This window comes from Nyctereutes procyonoides, unplaced genomic scaffold (genome assembly GCF_905146905.1).
Source record: "Nyctereutes procyonoides isolate TBG_1078 unplaced genomic scaffold, NYPRO_anot_genome, whole genome shotgun sequence".
Lineage (NCBI taxonomy): Eukaryota > Metazoa > Chordata > Mammalia > Carnivora > Canidae > Nyctereutes > Nyctereutes procyonoides.
The window spans coordinates 8,373,397-8,392,991 of record NW_026575034.1 but is presented as its reverse complement, the minus strand read 5'-3'; the positions used below and the strand labels follow the sequence as shown (position 1 = coordinate 8,392,991).

General features: G+C 46.5%; 1 protein-coding gene across 2 annotated transcripts; it reads left to right on the top strand.

Annotated features, from left to right (window-relative positions):
- Positions 1 to 1,957: 1,957 nt before the first annotated feature.
- On the top strand, positions 1,958 to 18,884 carry HTATIP2 (HIV-1 Tat interactive protein 2). Of its 2 annotated transcripts, none has more exons than XM_055318030.1 (6): positions 1,958 to 2,029; positions 2,485 to 2,680; positions 6,685 to 6,792; positions 15,217 to 15,354; positions 17,363 to 17,424; positions 18,121 to 18,884. In XM_055318030.1, the coding sequence occupies exons 2-6, from the start codon at positions 2,486 to 2,488 to the stop codon at positions 18,344 to 18,346; spliced, it is 729 nt and encodes a 242-aa protein (XP_055174005.1). In that variant the 5' UTR covers positions 1,958 to 2,029; position 2,485; the 3' UTR covers positions 18,347 to 18,884. The 2 variants fall into 2 exon arrangements, with proteins under 2 accessions (XP_055174005.1, XP_055174004.1); XM_055318029.1 differs by lacking the exon at positions 1,958 to 2,029 and adding an exon at positions 2,036 to 2,239.
- The last annotated feature ends 711 nt before the right edge of the window (positions 18,885 to 19,595 follow it).

The following is a 19,595-nucleotide window of genomic DNA, read 5'->3' as shown; positions in this document are numbered from 1 at the left end:
TGTTGATCAGAAAAACTTGAGGCATGAAAGAGTATGTGCTGTATGATTTTATTTAATGAAGTTCTGTCACAGACAAACCTAATCTGTATTAATAGAGATCAGAAATGGTTGCTTCTGGGAGGGAGAGGGATTGCATAGAATGAGGAATGAAGGTATGATTGCAGGATGACAGAAATGTTCTGTATCTTGTTTTAGGTAAGTTACCTATGTGTATACACAATTGTCTAAAATCATGGAACTGAAATGTTAGGACCTGTGCGTTTTATTGTGTCGCAATTATAACTAAATTGTGTAGCAATTATAACTAAGAAAAAAGGAAGAAGGGAAGAAGGGGCACTACAGGAAAGTTAATCTCTGCAAGAGGTTTGATGAATGAATTCTTGAGACAGCTGGCAAGATATTAAGCTGGCAAGATATTAAGTTGCATTTTAGTAGAAGAGATTTAGGGACTCAAAGGGAAGGGTCTAAGCATTCATTCCCCACTGCAGGGAATGAATCACCCTGTATCATTCAAGGCTTTTATTGCAAGCAAGAGAAAGTAGCTCTGGTTAAACAGAAAACGAAATTTTTGGAAGAATAACAGAAACTAGAAAGAATAGGTTCTGAAAACAGGCAGGAATTAAGGAGGCCATACAGAAATGATCACACCATTAGTTGGCTGACAGATCGGGGCTGCCCTTGTCGTATGCCTTTGCCCCACCCAGCCCAACCCTATCTCAGGCCTCCACCCTATTACTCATCCAAAAGTAAAAAATCTGGACGGCAGTGTCTGATGAGATGAGCCCAGGTCTCACCTGCATATAACAATTCCCCAGAAGTTGGGTGAAGGAACAAACATTTCACTTGGCTTCTAGAGTAGGAGGTGGGGGTCCTGTCTCTCACTTATCTTGGAATTCCCCAAATTAGGGATAGAGTTTGAATGCAGGACAGCTCCAAATAACCAATGTTTTCAGCACAATCTATCTCTGTTCAGATTTCTATTGTGATTCTGACTCCTGTTCAGAACTTCCAAGATCAGGGGCACGCCCCGTGTGGATTGTTACCTTCTAAACACCATTGATCTGGGCTTGGGAGAGTGAACCACAGGATCAGGTGTGGAAGATCACCCTGGCTCACCCTCTGGGACCTGGGCAGGGAAACCAGTTATACTGGTGAGCAGTAGTGAGTGCAAGAATCATTCAAGAGAAATCTGAAAGGCAGATAGGATGACAGGACTTGGTGATGAACCGGGCTGCGGAAAAGCCAGGAAAAAGGAGTCAAAGGGCACAGCCCAAACTTCTGACTTGAGAGAGGAGGGAGTGGGGTGAGGAGTGTGACAACCTATAGGCACAGCGAGACCACTCAAGAGAGGGAAGGAGTAGGTTTGTTTCATTTCTGTTGGGGGTGCTTGGATGGGAAAGGTCAAGGTTTTGAACGTGGTGAACTTGAGATAGAGATGTCCAGTACACGCAACTGAAAGGACACGTTTTAGAGAGACCAGCGGAGGTCAAGCCTATTGGCTGAGGCCATGGGTAAGGGCGAGCTTAGCCTTGGCGGGGACAGGAAGGGCAGGCAGAGGGTGGCGGGGAGCAAGGACCTTTAGGGAGCGCTCTCCTAGCGACCCACCCTGGCCCGCGCTGCGCACGTGCTGGCGGCCCCGCCCCCAAGCTCCTGGCCCCGCCCCACACTCCAGGGCCCGCCCCTCAGACTCTCAGCCCCGCCCCCAGGCTCCCAGCCCCACTGCCAGGCCACGCCCCTCATGCTCAAGGCCCCGCCCCAGGCTCCTGGCCCCGCCCTCAGGCTCCGCCCCATACTCCAGGGCCCGCCCCTCGGACTCTCGGCCCCGCCCCAGTCTCCCAGCACCGCCAGGCCCCGCCCCTCTCCAGGCTCCGCCCCCAGGCTCCAGGCCCCGCCCCAGACCCCGCCCCTCATGCTCTAGTCCCCGCCCCAGACTCCCGGCCCCGCCCCCAGGCTCCAGGCCCCTCCCCCGCGCTCCCCGCCGGGCGGGGCGAGGCGGCGGCTCCGCGAAGTCCCCGGAAGCCGTAAGCGGGTACGCGCAGGCTCAGCCGCCCGACCCCCGAGCCCCGGTCGCTCCGGGAGGGGCGCGGCCGATGGGGCCCGGGGGCCAGGAGCCGCGGGGGAGGGGCGAGGCCCTGACGTCCAGGCCCGCGGCGCTGAGCGCGGCGGCGGCGGCGGCGGCCCTGGTGGCCGCCCTGCTCCTGCTGCGGCGTGAGGACGCGGGCCCGGGGACCGGCTGCAGGTAACCCCTCCGCGCAGGGCCCCGGCGAGCGGTCGGGGGCGAGGCTGTGGGTGCCGTGCACCTGGGCGCAGCTCCCGCTGGGGCCGCCGGGAGGTGGAGGTGGGCTCGGCGCCCCGCCCTGCAGGTGCTTCAGCACCTTCCCCGGGGAAGTAGGTTCCCTGCCGGGAACACTCCGGTTCCCCAGGGCACGCCGCGGGCACCCCTTCCGCACCCCCACACCGGCCCCCCTCATGTCATTTCCGTAGCATGGCCGGGACCCCGGCGCTTTCGAAGCTTCGAGAAGACTTCAGGATGCAGAATAAATCCGTCTTCATCCTGGGCGCCAGCGGGGAAACCGGCAGAGTGCTCTTAAGAGAACTCCTGGAGCAGAACCTGTTTTCCAAAGTCACGCTCATTGGCCGGAGAAGGCTCACCTTCGATGAGGAAGCTTATAAAAATGTGGTGGGTATTTGAGCTGGGACTCAAAAATACACTTGGCGATGATTCTGGGTGAGTGTATTTTCAGGCCTTACAGCTGAACGGTGCCTGGCCGGGGCGGAGGAGAGGTGATCGCAGACTGGCCGGGAAGGGGGTGTGAGAACCCGGCCTGGAAGCTGCAGCCCGGGCTGGGCAGGTTGTTGGCCTCTGCCTGACAGGAAGCTGCAGCCCGGGTTAAGCAGGTTGGCCTCCGCCTGGCCTGGAAGCTGCAGCCTGGGTTAGGCAGGTTGGCCTCCACCCCGACCTGGAAGCTGCAGGCCGGGTTAGGCAGGTTGGCCTCTGCCCGGCCTGGAAGCTGCAGCCCAGGCTGGGCAGGTTGGCCTCCGCCCGACGAGGAAGCTGCAGCCCGGGTTAAGCAGGTTGGCCTCCGCCCGGCCTGGAAGCTGCAGCCTGGGTTAGGCAGGTTGGCCTCCACCCCGACCTGGAAGCTGCAGCTCGGGTTAAGCAGATTGGTCTCCGCCCGGCCTGGAAGCTGCAGCCTGGGTTAGGCAGGTTGGCCTCCACCTCGACCTGGAAGCTGCAGCCTGGGCTGGGCAGGTTGGCCTCCGCCTGACGAGGAAGCTGCAGCCCGGGCTGGGCAGGTTGGCCTCCGCCCGACGAGGAAGCTGCAGCCCGGGCTGGGCAGGTTGGCCTCCGCCCCGACCTGGAAGCTGCAGCCCGGGTTAGGCAGGTTGGCCTCTGCCGGACCTGGGAGCTGCAGCCTGGGCTGGGCAGGTTGGCCTCCGCCCGACGAGGAAGCTGCAGCCCGGGCTGGGCAGGTTGGCCTCCGCCGGACCTGGGAGCTGCAGCCTGGGCTGGGCAGGTTGGCCTCCACCCGACGAGGAAGCTGCAGCCCGGGCTGGGCAGTTTGGCCTCCACCCCGACCTGGAAGCTGCAGCCCAGGCTGGGCAGGTTGGCCTCCGCCCCGACCTGGAAGCTGCAGCCTGGGCTGGGCAGGTTGGCCTCCGCCCGACGAGGAAGCTGCAGCCCGGGCTGGGCAGTTTGGCCTCCACCCCGACCTGGAAGCTGCAGGCCGGGTTAGGCAGGTTGGCCTCTGCCGGACCTGGGAGCTGCAGCCTGGGCTGGGCAGGTTGGCCTCCGCCCGACGAGGAAGCTGCAGCCCGGGCTGGGCAGTTTGGCCTCCACCCCGACCTGGAAGCTGCAGGCCGGGTTAGGCAGGTTGGCCTCTGCCCGGCCTGGAAGCTGCAGCCCAGGCTGGGCAGGTTGGCCTCTGCCCGGCCTGGAAGCTGCAGCCCAGCTGGGCAGGTTGGCCTCCACCCCGACCTGGAAGCTGCAGGCCGGGTTAGGCAGGTTGGCCTCTGCCCGGCCTGGAAGCTGCAGCCCAGGCTGGGCAGGTTGGCCTCCACCCCGACCTGGAAGCTGCAGGCCGGGTTAAGCAGGTTGGTCTCCGCCCGGCCTGGAAGCTGCAGCCCAGGTTAAGCAGGTTGGCCTCCGCCCGGCCTGGAAGCTGCAGCCTGGGCTGGGCAGGTTGGCCTTCGCCCCGACCTGGAAGCTGCAGCCCGGGCTGGGCAGTTTGGCCTCCACCCCGACGAGGAAGCTGCAGGCCGGGTTAGGCAGGTTGGCCTCTGCCGGACCTGGGAGCTGCAGCCTGGGCTGGGCAGGTTGGCCTCCGCCCTCACAGTGTGACCACTGGCACACCTTTCTCCCAATCTAGACCCCTAGAAGGCCAGTCTGGCTGGTGATGGGGCCTAGGAAGACGGTAAAAAGCAAGCTTTGAGGCCGTTCAAGCTGGGTTCTAGGGACAGTCCTGTAACTGTGGGCCATTTTCTCAACCACTTTGCTTGTTTTCTTGACCAGGCAAGGTCTATGGCAATACAGGTGAGGTTATTCTGTTGCAAGAATTGCCCGGCCTAACTTCCCAGGGCTGTAGCCTTAGTGGATGTAAGCAGAACATTGTCTTCACTGTCACTTACACTTCCATGGTTAACCAAATGATATACTAGATCTCTCCTAAATATTTGAAATCTGCACTTTGTCAAGATTCCTTTCCCCATTTTTTTAAAAAAATACTTTATTTATTAATGAGAGACACACAGAGACAAGGCAGAGAGACACAGGCAGAGGGAGAAGCAGGCTCCATGCAGGGAGCCTGACATGGGACTCGATCCTGGGTCTCCATGGTCACACCCTGGGCTGAATGTGGGCACTAAACCGCTGAGCGCCCCGGGCTGCCCCCTTTACCCATTGAAAGGGTGTTGTGAACTGCAGTAAACGGAACTATAATGTAATTCTGAGACCCCACAACTATAGAAGCCGGTCCCATAGGCTTCACAGGTGGAATATTCCTAGAAACAAGTGGTCTCACATATAAATGTTCTTCACCCCTATAGGTCCATGGTCAGGTGATTTTTGCATTTACCTTATGTCCATCAGGACTTTCCCGTTTTAAAATGGCCCTCTTTGCTCAGACTTAGTTAATACGTGGTGTTTATCGTCTGGCTTCATGGAGTGTGTCAAATACCTTTGGTAATTAGAAACTGAAATTGAATTGTGTGCTTTGATAATCCAGTTTCGGTGGCACGTCTTTTGGTTATGCACTTAATGGGAACGTATTTTTTCTTCAGCATGAAGAAAATGCTGTTTGAAAGTGCTGTTTCCTCGCAGTGCCAGGGAAATCCTTTTCAAAGAGCTGGTGATAGGGAAGGAAAACTACATTTTATTTGAACTTCTGGATGATGGGAACTTCTCAATCTATCTTAGAGTTCCACAGTAAACTTATGAGGTTACATAGAGGGTTTTTTTGTTTGTTTTGTTTTAAGATCTATTTACTTATTTGAGAGAGAGAGAGAGAGAGAGAGAGAGAGAACAAGAGGGGGGCGGGGAGGGACAGAAGGAAAGGGAGAAGTAGACTCCCTGCTGAACTGGGCTTGATCTCACAATCCTGAGAACATGACCTCAGCCAAAACCAAGAGATGAGGACACTTAACCGACTGAGCCACCCAGGAAGGCACCCCTCCGTGGAGGTTCTTAAATTGGGGTCAGCATGAGACTTACAGAAGACGCTTATTGAAAATGCATTTTCTGCTTCAGAAGTATTGGTGCGACACCTAGGAATATGCCTTTTCATCAAAGATCACTGGCTGATTCTAACACAGGTGGTTCATGAATTGAACTGAAGGAAAGATTATCATTCACATTTTATGGCTAAAAAAACTGAGACATATGACTTGGCCAATAACTTGACCAGAATTACATGCTTAGTAAGTAGCAGGCTCAGGAGTTGAACCTAGGTCTGAGATTCCAAACACCATTCCTTGCCCCAATATTAAACGTGATTGGTATCCCTCATGATAGTATAGATCGGTCTTTTATTTTTCCAGAGAGAAAATTATAATTGAACCTGACCTTAAAGATCTGAATCACATAATTCAAGCATGTGTACTGTGGACCTCTAAGTGCATTGTTGATTTTGAATTCAGATTATTTGCATTTTAGTGGGAAAAAATGAGCTTGCAGAAATTTTTTATGATGATGCGTTTTCCTTAATTTAATTTCTGTTTAATTATATTGCTAAACTTGATTTGTCTCCCAGCAAAGTATCCATTTGGTAAACAGTATCTGTAACAGTCACTTGATCATGGGTTTTAAAAACCATTCAGTGCCTTATTAAATTGAGTAAGTTATTAAGCATTTCCGTGCTTAATATCTAATGCCCCAATTTTCTGCCACTCTGCACCAGTGTGGCTCTAACTCTCTCAGAGGTTTCTTACTAAGTAGAAGAAGCACAATGTGGAATCACAATTCCCATGCCCTAGGAATCTGCCCCACTAAATAGACTAACATGGAAAAGATAGGAGACTGGCAGGAGAAAGAGATGCCGGAGCAAAGAGCTTGCAAAATTTGACGGTAAGTGGGGCAGCCTCTTCAGTAATGTTCTCTAATTTATTCTTTACATTTAGAGGGGTATTTTTTTTCCCTCTCTTTTCTAATAACATCAAGTTATATACAGCTGTGTCCTTGTTGTCTAGAATCAAGAAGTGGTGGACTTTGAAAAGTTGGATGACTACGCTTCTGCCTTTCAAGGTCATGATGTTGGATTTTGTTGCCTGGGTACCACCAGAAAAAAAGCTGGGGCGGTAAGGAAGAAATCAGCTTATAATCAGCTTATTAGTCAGCCTTTCACTGACTGGTCGTGTCAAAGATTCCTTTCTTGCTTGCTTTCTTGCTTACCTTTCTTTTTCTTTACATTTGTAGTTCTTAAATGTAAATAAGTTCTGATCACTTCAGATTTCATATGCCTCCCTAGCCTTTGCTATACTTTGAATGGTACTGATAAATTCTTCTTTCCTTCAAACTAGTCCGTGAGTTCAGGCCTTCGTCCTGGAGACATAAATATTTTCAAGGTCTTGCCTTTTGCAAATATTGCTGTCACTACATCCCCTGACTAAGGCAAACCACGATGTCTGAGTAAAAGGAACTGGCTCATGCTGTTAGCAATATGCTTTTTTTTATTATTATTATTATAAATGTTTTACACTTAAAGCGTTCTCTCTCACATAAATGATTTGCTTCAACCTATTTTCATGCCAAGTTTTAAACTTAGGATACAGAACGTCAGAAGATCACGATTTAGCTAGCCTTTAGTGATGAGTCAGCCTTCAGTGATGATTCAACCCCAGGAGTGATTCAGCTTTGACTGACGCACAACTGTTCTAATCCATATTTTTATTTGCTTTTTAATGGTATTCTAAATTGCATTGGCCTCTGTCCAGAAGTCAGTTTACTATCTGGGTAAAAGTCCTCGCTTACTACATAGATCCTCAGCAAGTGTTAATACATCTTAATTTATATCTTGACTGTAGTTTATTTCTCTGGTAGAGGATTGTTGGAGCTAAAAATGCCTTTTTTTTAAAGAGGGTACAAGAGACAAAGTTGGGGGTGAAGGGAGATGGAAGGGATAGAGGGAGAGAATCCCAAGCAGGCTCCATGCCCAGTGAGGAGCCCGAGGTGGGGCTTGATCTCACATTCCTGAGATCATGACCTGAGCTGAAATCAAGAGTCCGATGTCACCCAAAAGCCCCTAAATGTGTCTGTTAAATATGCAGGTCTATGATGCTGCCATGGAACCTTATCATAGATTTATAAACAGGCTCATGCATCAGAATCATTGGGAGGGCACATGGTTAAGAACTACTGGTTTATACCAACTAAGGAGTATAGCTCAGATGTATTTCTCTGGCCCTGCTGGTGATCCAAAGAATAATTCTATTTATGTTTTTGGTAGTGATGTATTTTCTTACCAGAGTTCTGCAGTTCTGTTATGTCCACTTTGGAACCCAGCTGGGTTTTGAGCTCTGTGCTGGGAAGCATGGATTATAGAGAAGTCTGACTCTCCCAGGAATTGGCATATTGTATCTCCTAGAAAGGGTCATTTTCCTGCTCAGCAGCTAGTACAGTCGTTTCTGTCCCAGGGACAGTCACAAGCAGTGTGCCCTCTAAAAAACATTGCAAAACTATTGTTTAGTACACTGCAGGTTGAACTGTCTCAAGTGCCAGCCTGATTCTGGCAGTGACTCAGCAAAATAAAAACCACTGCATTAGGCCTCGAGCAGTTCCTTTTTGTGCAATAAGGCAAATCTCATTATGGGGCACTCCAAGAAAAAGTCTAAATTGCTTTGTTGCATTCAAATTGTGTAAAGCAATTTTTAAAAATTTAAATTCAATTAACATAGAGTATATTATTAGTTTCAGAGGTAGACTTCAGGGATTCATCAGTTGCATAAAACACCCAGGGCTCATTACATCACATGCCCTCCTTAATGCCCATCACCAGTTACCCCACCCACCCCAATCCCCTCCCCTCCAGCAACCCTCTGTTTCTTATGATTAAGAGTTTCTTAATGGTTTGTCTCCCTCTCTGATTTTGTCTTGTTTTATTTTTCCTTTCTTTTACTATGATCCTGTTTTGTTTCTTAAATTCCACATATGAGTGAGGTCTTATGATAATTGTCTGTCTCTGATTGTCTTATTTGGCTTAGCATAATATCCTCTAGTTCCATCCATGTCGTTGCAAATGGCAAGATTTCATTTTTTTGGATGGCTGAGTAGTATTCCAACGCACAGAATTTTAATCAGAGGAATCGGGTGTCTTCCCTATCCAGAATATTTTTTTAATGGAGCTGGTTCCCCACCCTTCGGGCTATTCAATACCTTTTGTTCTCCAAAATCAGTCTGAAAAGACAAAAGTGTTTATGTGTAAATAAGAGAAAAAAAACTAAGGAGCCAAAGCCAACTAATAAGTTGATACTAATTTAAATTGGATGCAATGTAAAGTTTGGAGGTTGTGATAACTTTAGGCAATTTAAAAGAGATGACAGTTCACAAGTGGCTGGGTACTAAGGTACTGATAGTTGTTCGATGGGGTATTGTGAATTTCCAAGCTCACCCTACCTGGTATTCTGGTTGGCAGCCCTCTCTATAGAAAAAAGACCTCATCTGATGGATACCGCAAGGTTGTGCAAGCCTGGTGTCATTCTGTAGCTGTTTCATAACTGGAACGTCCCATGTTTTCCCTCAGCAACATGATTTGAGTAGAGAAAAACTTCAAGAAATTCAGGGTTTCTGTCTCGTTATCCACACCCTCTGGGTAGCCATCTTATTTCCCTTTGATCTTCAGTGTGTGAATTTGGCTTTAACAACGGAAGTTGAGTGTCTCACAGCTCTAGGAGCTAGAAGTCTGAGATAAGGTGTTGGCAGGTCTTGTTCCCCTTGAGGGCTGTGAGGGAAAGAACTGTTCCAGGCTTTTCTCCTTGACTCATAGATAACCACCTTCTCTCCGTGTCTCTTAAGTTAGCATTTTTCCTGTGTGCATGTGGTTACGTCCAAATGTCTCCTTTTTATAACGACACTAGTCCAAGTAGGTGCAGAACCGCCCTACTCAGTATGACCTCACCTTAACTAATAAGATCAGCAGTGACCCCATTTCCAAATAAGGTTACGTTATGAGGTACTACTTTATATGAGGTCACGACTTTATATGAGTTCTGGAGAAAACATTATAACCCGTAAAATTCAGTCTACTCAGATTGTCCCTGAAACTTGGTGTTAGGGATAGGTCTGTTAGCTTTTCCAGCTGTTTGGAAAACCATTTCGTTAAGCCCTGTTAGATGCTGATCTCCTTTTTCACACTTACAGGCCCCAGTTGGCCAATCAGTGCAGCGGCTTCCTTACTTGGCCCTAGTCCAGATCTACTGGGTCAGAATCTCTAAGGCTGAAGCTTGGCAACTATTTTTAGCAAGCTCCTTGGGAGATTCAGATGCAGCCAACCCTCCTCTTGTTGGACCTGCTTTTCAGGAGGCTTTAGGATGTGTTAGTCTTCCTCTCCAGCTGCTCTGCTAGGTACCGGAGTCCCAGATGGCCTTCACTTGTATGGGTAAGTAACCTGTGTGCTAGTGAAGGGTGAAGTGCCCTTTGAAAACCAGATCTACATTGGCCTGGGGTGTGGAGCAGAGACTCACTGATGTCACTGAGACTCTAGTGCTTCCCCCTTATTTGTATTCAGAGGCAGACGTGGTTAGTGAGTTTGAGGTGGTGCAATACAGTTTCATCTCTCCACGAGCTTCCTCACAGTCCAGCTTCTTGGATTCTGTTGAATGGACAATGTTGTTCATGTGCTCAAAGCAGCCATTGGGCATTGTTAGGGTCTCCTGGCTTCTGATTCTAATGAAACATTCTTCTAATCCAGGGGCTTGCAGACCATAGGCCGTGGGCCACATACAGCCCACCTATTTTGGGGTGGCCCATTGAGCTAAGAATGTTTTTATATTTTTGAATGGCTGGAAAATGTCAAAAGGAGAATAATATGTCACAACATGTGAAAATATAAGAAATTCAGGTTTCAGTATCCATAAGTAAAGTAAGGAACCACAGCTGTTCTCACTACTTTGTGTTGCCTGTGGCTGCTGTTGTCCCATGATGGCAGAGCTGTGTAACTGTACAAGAAGCCTGCAAATCTGAAAGTATCTGCTCTCTCATCCTTTACAGGGAAAGCTTGCTGTCTCCTGTTGTAATCTGTACTGTTTGATTCGATGTCTAGGATGGGGCTTGTGAAGTCATAGGGCCCTGAATGGTTTGAGGCTCTGTTTGGATACCAAATAGCTGTATCCAGGGACTTGGGAGGTGCTAGGTAGCTCCCATGGGCCGGTGCTGCCTTCTTCTCGCTACTGAGAAACAAGTGACCACTGCTGCGTCCCCTTCGGCCTGTAGAGTTCTTTGACTTCCATCACACAGAGAAAAGGATGCCCCAAATGGAAACATTTTGTGAGAATGTAGAGATGGACTAAGGGATCTCAGTTATCTGTTTTATTTTTCTATCCGGACTTTTCTCTAACCAAGATCTGGGTTCCACTGCTGTACGTCAAACATATAGAGATGCTCTCCAGAAACACAAGCAAGCGGGGTCTCACGTACCATTTGTTGTTTGTCTGCATCTGTCTTCTAGTCTAACTTACAGGGCTGGATTGAAACAGGAATAAAGGAGACAGAAGCTGAAGCAGAAATATGGCTAAGTGGGCCTCTTTACAGGGTGACAGATCGCCCCTCCTTGGAGAAAGATCCCCCGGATGTTGAGTCATCGTGACGTGCTCTCTGGTCATGCCCATCAGGCCTAAAATATCTCGTTAGAGGTTCTTAAGCCAGCGTGTCCCTAGTTTTCAGGCATGTGTAAAGAAGATTAGAAGAAATACTTAGTAGCTTTGGATTTTAATAAGATTTAAAGAGTACTTAGAGAATTTATTTCCTTGATATTTATGGAGCCTGTGAAGATCTCTCTGCTGAGTTGCATTATATTGTGCTTAATCTTTTGAGCGGGTGGCTGGCAAAGGAAATTTATAGCGGGAACTTATTTAATCAATTCCTTTTTCTAGAAGGAACTCTGATTCCTAGCTTAAAGTAAGACACACTGACTGTAGAATCATAAAGACACTGCAACAGAATGAACATAATGCTCTGAGAAGAGATGTCTTTTCCCTCGCCATATGGTTAGGGAAACTAAATATGGTTTTTCTGAAAAATTGTGTTGTATGAAGTAGCTTGTTTTTGCTTGTTTCTTCTATTGTTTTTTTATTTGCGCCGTTAGAGAACAAGAAAGGATGTTAAGATTTTAAAGATAGCTTCCTTCCATCTCTAAATGGCATCTTCCTCACAGCAGAGAAAATTCGTGTGTGCTGGTATGTCCACGTCTGTCACCGGGGTCCATGTTTAAGTTTGGTTTCTAAGTCCCTGAAAGCCGTTGACCCCTTTGCTTTTGAGTTTCATTCACCAGCCAAAAGGCCATGCCTCGGGGTGGGGGAAGTGAAATTCAAAATTTATGGGCTTGGAAAAATGCGTATTTATAATCAGCTTGGGGGCTCAGAGGATTTGCGAAATCATTTTGGATTAACAGCCATTGATTGCTAATAAAACAATATTTAGCTTTGTCCAGAGAACAGCGGTGGAGAAAGGTATGGGCACCTTGTCAACGGAAGCCATTGAGCGGGGATGACGGGCTAAGTGTGGGGGTCTCCGCAGCAGCGTGGGTGCTCGTCCTTCACCGAGTGGCTGTCAGTTGTTAGCCAGGCCGGTGAAAGGAAGGACGCCAGAGTCTGATGGCTGGGGTGGTATTGATGTGCTTTAGCTGACTAATCAGATTGAAAAAGTCCCATGGCATTTATGTCACTTTAATTTTCATCAAACAATTGGAGATGGCAGGACTCTATTAAGGAGAGATTGATCCAGAACTAAAGCCAAATAAATTAGGGTCTCCGTTTAATCAAATTATCCCTTTACTGGCCCTGGATTAAGCGAGAGAGACAGCGTCGGTCCAGGGACTTGTGATTGGCTGAATCTTTCCTTTATTTTTAAAGAAGCTGATGAAAGAATACGCATTTCAACAGAGACAACTATGGTACCGCTTCTAAGAAGTAGTGCTTCAACAGCAGCAAAGACGAAAAGGAATTTATTTCACTAGTCGACTCTGTGACTTCATCGTGAATAATGAACCTGTTCTTGAAATCAGAGTTTGGGGAGTTGGAGCAAGGGGAAGAAATAGATGGGGAAGAGAAGCCGAGGGCTTTAGGATTTTTCTGTGTCCCTTTGGACTGTTTTTCTTGGCACACGTTCAGCACATGTAAAATCTCAATTCGGAAGATGGCTCTGAGGAGAATCCCGTCCCTCTCTCAGGATGAGCTGAGTAGTAAACGTGGGTTGCCTCACACTGGTGTAAAAGCAGCATCGTGAGCTGAATCACGGTGTAGCCGGGTCTGCTGTGAGGATCGAACGTGCAGGTGTACAACAGGGAAGGAGATGGTGGTGATGTGTGGGTAAAGCGTGAAGTTTGCGCGAAACGAACCCAGCCCTGCGGGTAGTAGGTGTGGTTAAAAAATGGCACTGATGACAGAGGAGGACAGGAGAGGCTTTTGGGGTAAGGGTGACATTCTAGTTCTTGATCTGGGAGTTGTTTGCCGAGGCTGTTCAGCTGATGAAAATTCATCAAGCTCTGTATTTAGAATATGTTTTCTTTTATGATCTTCCATGCAAGTTTGAAAAAGGTTGCTCGGGCCCATTGTTTTTAAAATTGAAAACTCTAGTTTCATATTGCCTTTGTAACAAATGGTCCCAAATTTAGTGGCTTAAAACAGCATGAATGTATCATCTTACAGTTCTATAAGTTAGACATTGGAAATGGATTTCGCTGAGGTAAAATCAAGGTGTTGACAGGGCTCTCTTTCCTTCTGGAGGCTCTGGGGGGATTCCAGAGGCCGCCTGCATTCCTTGGTTCATGCTCCTCTTCTTCATTTCAGGGCCAGCAACAAGGGACTGAGCGCTGTCACTCTGTGTACATAGCTCTTCCCCTTTCTCCTTCCCTTTTCCACCTTTAAGGACTCTTGTGATTACGTTGGGCCTAGTTGGATGATACAGAATAATCGTATTTTAAAGTCCCCTGATTAGCAACCTTAATTCTACCTGCAGCCTAAATTCGCCTGTGCTGTGTAACCTGACGTATTCACAGGTATGGGGGTCAGCACGTGGACATCTTTGTGGGGCCACCCCAGTTATGAATGAGTCCTTCTCGTTAGCTAGAGGCATTGTGAGATAAGAAGGAAGAGGGGTCCAATAGAGAGCACTGCTCAGAGTCAAGAATGTGCATTCTGCTCTCAGCTTTCTCTTCTTAGCCGGAAGGTCACCAGATCACTGGTCCTTGTTTTCACATCTCCCCAGTGAAGGAGTTGGATGTGATGATTCCTGAGGTACAAGACACATATCTTCTTATGAAATAAACATTTAGGATCAATAAGTACCCTGCGACAAATCATTAGGGGGACACCTGGGTGGCTTAGTGGTTGAATATCTTACCTTTGGCTCAAGTTGTGATCCCAGAGTCCTGGGATCAAGTTCAGCATCGGGCTCCACCCCCCCCCCGCAGGGAACCTGCTTCTCCCTCTGCCTGTGTCTCTGCCTCTCTCATGAATAAATAAATAAAATCTTTTTACAAACTTTTAAAAATCATTAGGGTGGTAAAGTCTTCAGATTTGGAACCGTCATAGAAAACCTCATTACATAGTTGTGGGTATTTATGAAGTTCGGCTTCACTAGGCTTTAAGACTGGTCCCAGCGCTCTGGAGTTGGAGGATGCCAGCATTTGTGGTGGTCCCGAGAAGCTGTTGCTTAGTAGCATTCTCTTGTCCCGGTACACACATGTGTCCCCCATATTAGGTCCTGGAGATGAGTTTACATTCTGTTGTTTGCACCATCCTCCCCATTCCTCCTATTTATTGCCATTTGGCTCTTTGTCCCCCCCCCCCAATTGGATTTGCCTTTTTTCTGCTTTCATTGGACTTTTATTCATTCATTTAAATATTTTTAGAGTACTTATCATGTCCTGGGCATACACTGATGCTGAGATATGAATTAAGAAGAAAGACCCTACTACTAACTACCCTCACTGGACTGAGTCTAGACCAGGGGTCCCCACACATTCTTGATTATATATCTGCCATTAAAAAAAAAAAAGCGAGGATACACTCTTTACTGATATGTGAGGTATGTTGTAAAACGTAAACAAAAATTAGAAATTAAATAGACTTTGTTCTGATAGTGCTGGGATAGAGTTCTTGGCTATACCCTGAGACCCCTGCCCATTAGAGCTGACACAGAGAAAGTCAAGAATTGACAAGTTATGAAAAGACATAGAAATGTGTAATTTAAGGCCGTTTCTCAGCCTGATCTTCTTGTTCCTTTCTCTCCTTGCAGATTTGTTTGGTGTCTATATCTCAATGTCACTGTCCTTGTTTTTTTGTTTTATTTTTCCTCCGTCCTTGTTTTTTTACTGGCCTTGCTGCCAAAGCTGGTCTGTCTATCCTGAGGATCACACTTGGAACCTTTCCCAGGGTCTATGCTTGGATGCATTTTATTTAGATCTCCATTCCCCCTCAGGCTTCCTAGCCTGCCACCCAACCTGAGTAGTAATCTTTAAGATGAACTCACAGCTTTCTGGAAATAACTCACCTCCTTCTCCCCTTCAGGAAGGATTTGTTCGTGTCGATCGAGATTATGTCTTCAAGTCTGCGGAGCTGGCAAAAGCTGGAGGGTGCAAACATTTTAACTTGCTGTCCTCTAAAGGAGCTGATAAGTCAAGCAATTTTTTATATCTTCAAGTTAAGGTTGGTGCACATTTCTATCTTTCAAATACTTTAGAGAACCCTGGCTAATTGGCAATACTAAATAATGTAAAATGCTAAATAATACAGAAATAGATGCATTAAGTGCATTATGCATTTTTTATAGGGCAGGGACTGATTTTTGCAGGGATATATTTAGTAAACAGGAGTGATTTGAAAGATGATTTCCAACTTCTTTCCCCCTGTTCTTTATCTAGTAATCATGAAATGAGTTGTGACAGCTCTGATCTTGAATAGCAGCATGGAATCAGAATTAGAAGAGACTCTGAGGCAATGATTCTTAAACTTTTCCAGAGTAGATGATTGTTTATTATTGGGTATGGCTCTTGCCCTCAAGGTATCTCTAAGCTGCTTGTTTGGGGATTCCCCAAGCCTAGCCCCAAGTGTGGTAATTTGATAGGTTTCACAATACTCCGCACATAGTTATATTAACAGCAGTGATTTATTACAACGAAAGGCTATAAAGCAAAGTCAGTAAGGAAGGGTGCATGAATGAAGTCCAGAAGAAATAGATAAGAGCTTCCCAGAGTCTTCTCTCAGTAGAGTCACACATGCTTAATTTCTTCAGCAATGAGTGTTGAGAAAATGAGAGAAATTCACCTGAGCCCTGGAGTTCAGAGTTTTGATGGGGTCAATCACGTTGTCACCCTGAGCCTGGAAAAATTACAGACTTCCAAAAGGAAAGCAGGTGTTCAGCATAAGCCCATTGTACAGATAGTTTAGGCACTGTAAGCTACCCTATCCGTTAGGTAATGATGGGGATGGTCCTGAAATCCAAGTTCCCAGACACAAGCCAGAGGTCAACTTGGCAAGCAGGCAGAGTCTAGCCTGCTATGTTAACTCTTCTATGAACCTGCTAATAGAGACAAAACATATCTTTGTAAAAGCTAAGAGATTTGTCCAAATAAACACTTGTATATGAAATATTCATAGCAGCATTATCCATAATTGCCAGAGTGGAAACAACCCAAATACCCATCAGCTGATGAATAGATGAATAAAATCTGGTATATGCATAGAAAAGCATATTATTCAACTGTAAAAAGGCATGATACATGCTATAACGTGGGTGAACCTTGAAAACCTGCTCTTTTAAAAGAGAGAGAGGCCGGTCACAAAAGGCCACAACTTGTATGATTCCGTTTATATGAAATATCCAGGATAGGCAAATCTATAGAGACAGAAAGATTAATGGTTGGCTAGGGCTTGGGGGAGGGGAATGGGAGTGAGTGCTAATTGGTTTTTGGGCGGAGGTGGGGTGGGGAGGTGGGGTAAAGAAAATTCTAAACTTAGATTGTGGTGAAGATGGCACAACTCTCTAGAAAATAATTAACTTTTAGAACGTTTTTTTAAAAAGCTACCCAAGATTATGTGACACATCAGGTGAAATGCCAAATGAACAGTATGAACAGGCCAAGAAAGAGGAGAGCATGCCACTGAATTCACAAGGCCCCTGTGGCCTGAGCTCCTCGGGCATTTCTGTTCTTAGAGACGCCTGGATGAAGATTCATGGTTTAACAAATTTAGTTTAAAACCATCATATGGATGTAAACTCACTGTTTCTTGAAATTTGATGGGAATTTGTTAGGAAGACATCTGTGGGTCTTCTGACCCCTTGGAACTACCAACAAAAAGTTGATGTTCATCAGCTTGCAACACTAATTCTAGACTAAGGGGAGGTTATTCATTTATGGTCGCCCTCCTAACATGTTACTTACTCACTAGATCTGTTTTAAAATCAGTCACATGAGAGGCTGGACTATGTAGCCATCCTCTCATTCAGGACATCATTTTTAACTCTGTACTGCCTGTCAGGATAAACGATCTCTTCCTTAACTTCCCAGAATCTCAAATTCTAGATAAGGATACTTAAAATAATATTGAGACCCACAGAAGCAGATTATCTTCAAAACCCCAAGTTATTCCCTCTTAAGCATTACAGTAAATTGGTCTTCTTGATTAAATACTAAAATGTGGTTTTTATTACCAGGGAGAAGTGGAAGCTAGGGTTGAAGAGTTACAATTTGATCGTTACTCTGTGTTCAGGCCTGGGTAAGTCTTCATACTGCCTAGCAGCACACCACTGTTCGTTGTTCCCTAGAAGTTAGTTTTCTATTTAAAGAGGCTGACAATTAAGATATCTAAGATATGAAAGAAGTTGGCTGGAGGTGGATTGCTTCTCTGAAGAACATACTTTCTGGCTTTGGAGGAAAGAGTAGACAGTTTGTTGGTGCCAGGTTCAGGGTAGTCTGGAATTTTCTGGGTGGCTTTTGCTGCCTTGAAAAGAAAAAAAATCCTCTTCATTCACCAAATAAAACCATTCACCCACTGTATGAATCTGTTCAGGCTGCCATAACAGACCGAGAGGTGTCAGCAACAGAAATTTACTTTCTCACAATTCTGGAGGCTAGAAGTGCCATCAGAGTTAGTGTCTGCTGAGGCCTCTCTTCCTGGTTTGTAGATGGCGTTCTGTGTCCTGACATGGTCTTTCCTCTGTGTGCATTGGGAGAGGTATCTGATCTCTCTCCCTCTTCTGTAAGGATACCAGTCCTATCAGATCAAGGTCCCACCCTTAGGACCTAATTTAATCTTAATGATCCCTGTAAATGCACTGTGTTCAAAGACACCCACACTGGGGATTAGGGCTTTACCATGAATTTGGCCGGGTGAGTACTTACAGTTCAAAACACTGTGTATGGTCTGAAGACAATAAACCATCTCTTGCTCTGCTTTTCTTTCTCTCTTTAGAGTTCTACTGTGTGATAGGCAAGAATCACGCCCAAGTGAATGGTTGGTTAGGAAATTCTTTGGCTCCCTACCAGAATCTTGGGCCAGTGGGCACTCTGTGCCAGTGATGACTGTGGTTAGGGCAATGCTGAACAACGCAGTGAGCCCAAGCGGCAAGAAGAAAGAACTGCTGGATAATAAGGCCATCCATGACCTGGGGAAAGCCGACAGCTGTCTCAAACCATGACCATGCCCGGAGAAATGCTTCCTGTGTAAAAACTCAACACCCACTGCCTAATTGGTACTTTCAGGGTCTAAAAAAAGTTATTGTGTTTTAACTGTGGTTTCACTAGTCTCAGCTGCCCAGATCCAATCAAAAACTATTGTGAACTGCATCGGCAGTTCAGAGCCTGGTCTTACATCTATGTACGTCACCCAGGGAGTTTTCCAAAGTAGAGATTTGTAGGGTCTCCCTCAAACCTCTGGAGCAGAATCTTCAAGGTATGAGTACAGGAATCTGGTTTTTTTTTTTTTTTTTTTTTTTTTTTTTAAAGCTTCCTCTAGTGGTTCTAGTGGTTCTGGTACCACTGGTGGGGAGGCCTGCTTTGAAAGGCTTGTCTGCAGTCAGAGCAGCAGCACAAACCTTCTATATTCTGCAGATGAGGTCTGTTATGAAACTGTCCTTCGTGTCTTTGCGTTACCTGGTGCTGACTGCTGTATCTGTGTAAGTTTAACATTGTGCCTTACTACTTGTTCAAAACATATAATAAAAGTTATATAACTGAGCTTGTATAATTCATGGGAGAATTGAATACAGGAAGAAAGATAAATGGACAAGTCCTGGATGATCATTAGAAAATTGGTAGAAAATGTCTGAGTATCAGTGGTGATATGCTGCGTTTCGGCCAGTGGGATGCTATAATGGTGGCTAGTATTTATCAGGTGCTTGCTAAGTGCCAGCCTTTACCATGCTGTCTGTCTTGTAACCCTCAACAATCCTTATAATCCTTATAGGTGCTATCATCATCCCCGTATCTTAGATGGGGAAACTGAGGCTCACTGTGGTTAAATGCCTTGCCCAAGAGCCCAACGCCGAACACCTGAAGCTAGGAAATGGCACAACCAGGATTCTAACCCAAGTCAACCTGACCCATAGCTTATATTGCTTTTAACCATTCTGCAAAAGCCTCTGGTTATCTGTACTTTCAGGAAGTTCTGGTTAACAGTGACTGGATTAGTACATGCTGCGGATAAATAAAATCGAAATACTTGTTTTCTTTTATAGGGCCTAGTATCCCAGAAGTGATTAACCACAAAATGTTCACATAGCCAGTAGAAGTGTATGTCAAGATGCCACACTTTAAAAACTATGGAAGAGGAAAGAAAGATGCAGAAGGAAGGGTCAAAGTCAAGAGGAGTACAGAGTGTTAACCTTCCATCCAGGAACAAAGGATAGTGACGAAACCTGTCTTAACTTCTGTGCTGAGGGAAACACG

Excerpts from the sequence above, each read along its gene's own strand:
- HTATIP2 (XM_055318029.1), top strand. The coding sequence starts at position 2,091 with ATGGGGCCCGGGGGCCAGGAGCCGCGGGGGAGGGGCGAGGCCCTGACG. Across the intron at positions 2,681-6,684 it reads AGGAAGCTTATAAAAATGTG|AATCAAGAAGTGGTGGACTT; the intron begins GTGGGTATTTGA and ends CTTGTTGTCTAG. Across the intron at positions 15,355-17,362 it reads TTTTATATCTTCAAGTTAAG|GGAGAAGTGGAAGCTAGGGT; the intron begins GTTGGTGCACAT and ends TTTTATTACCAG.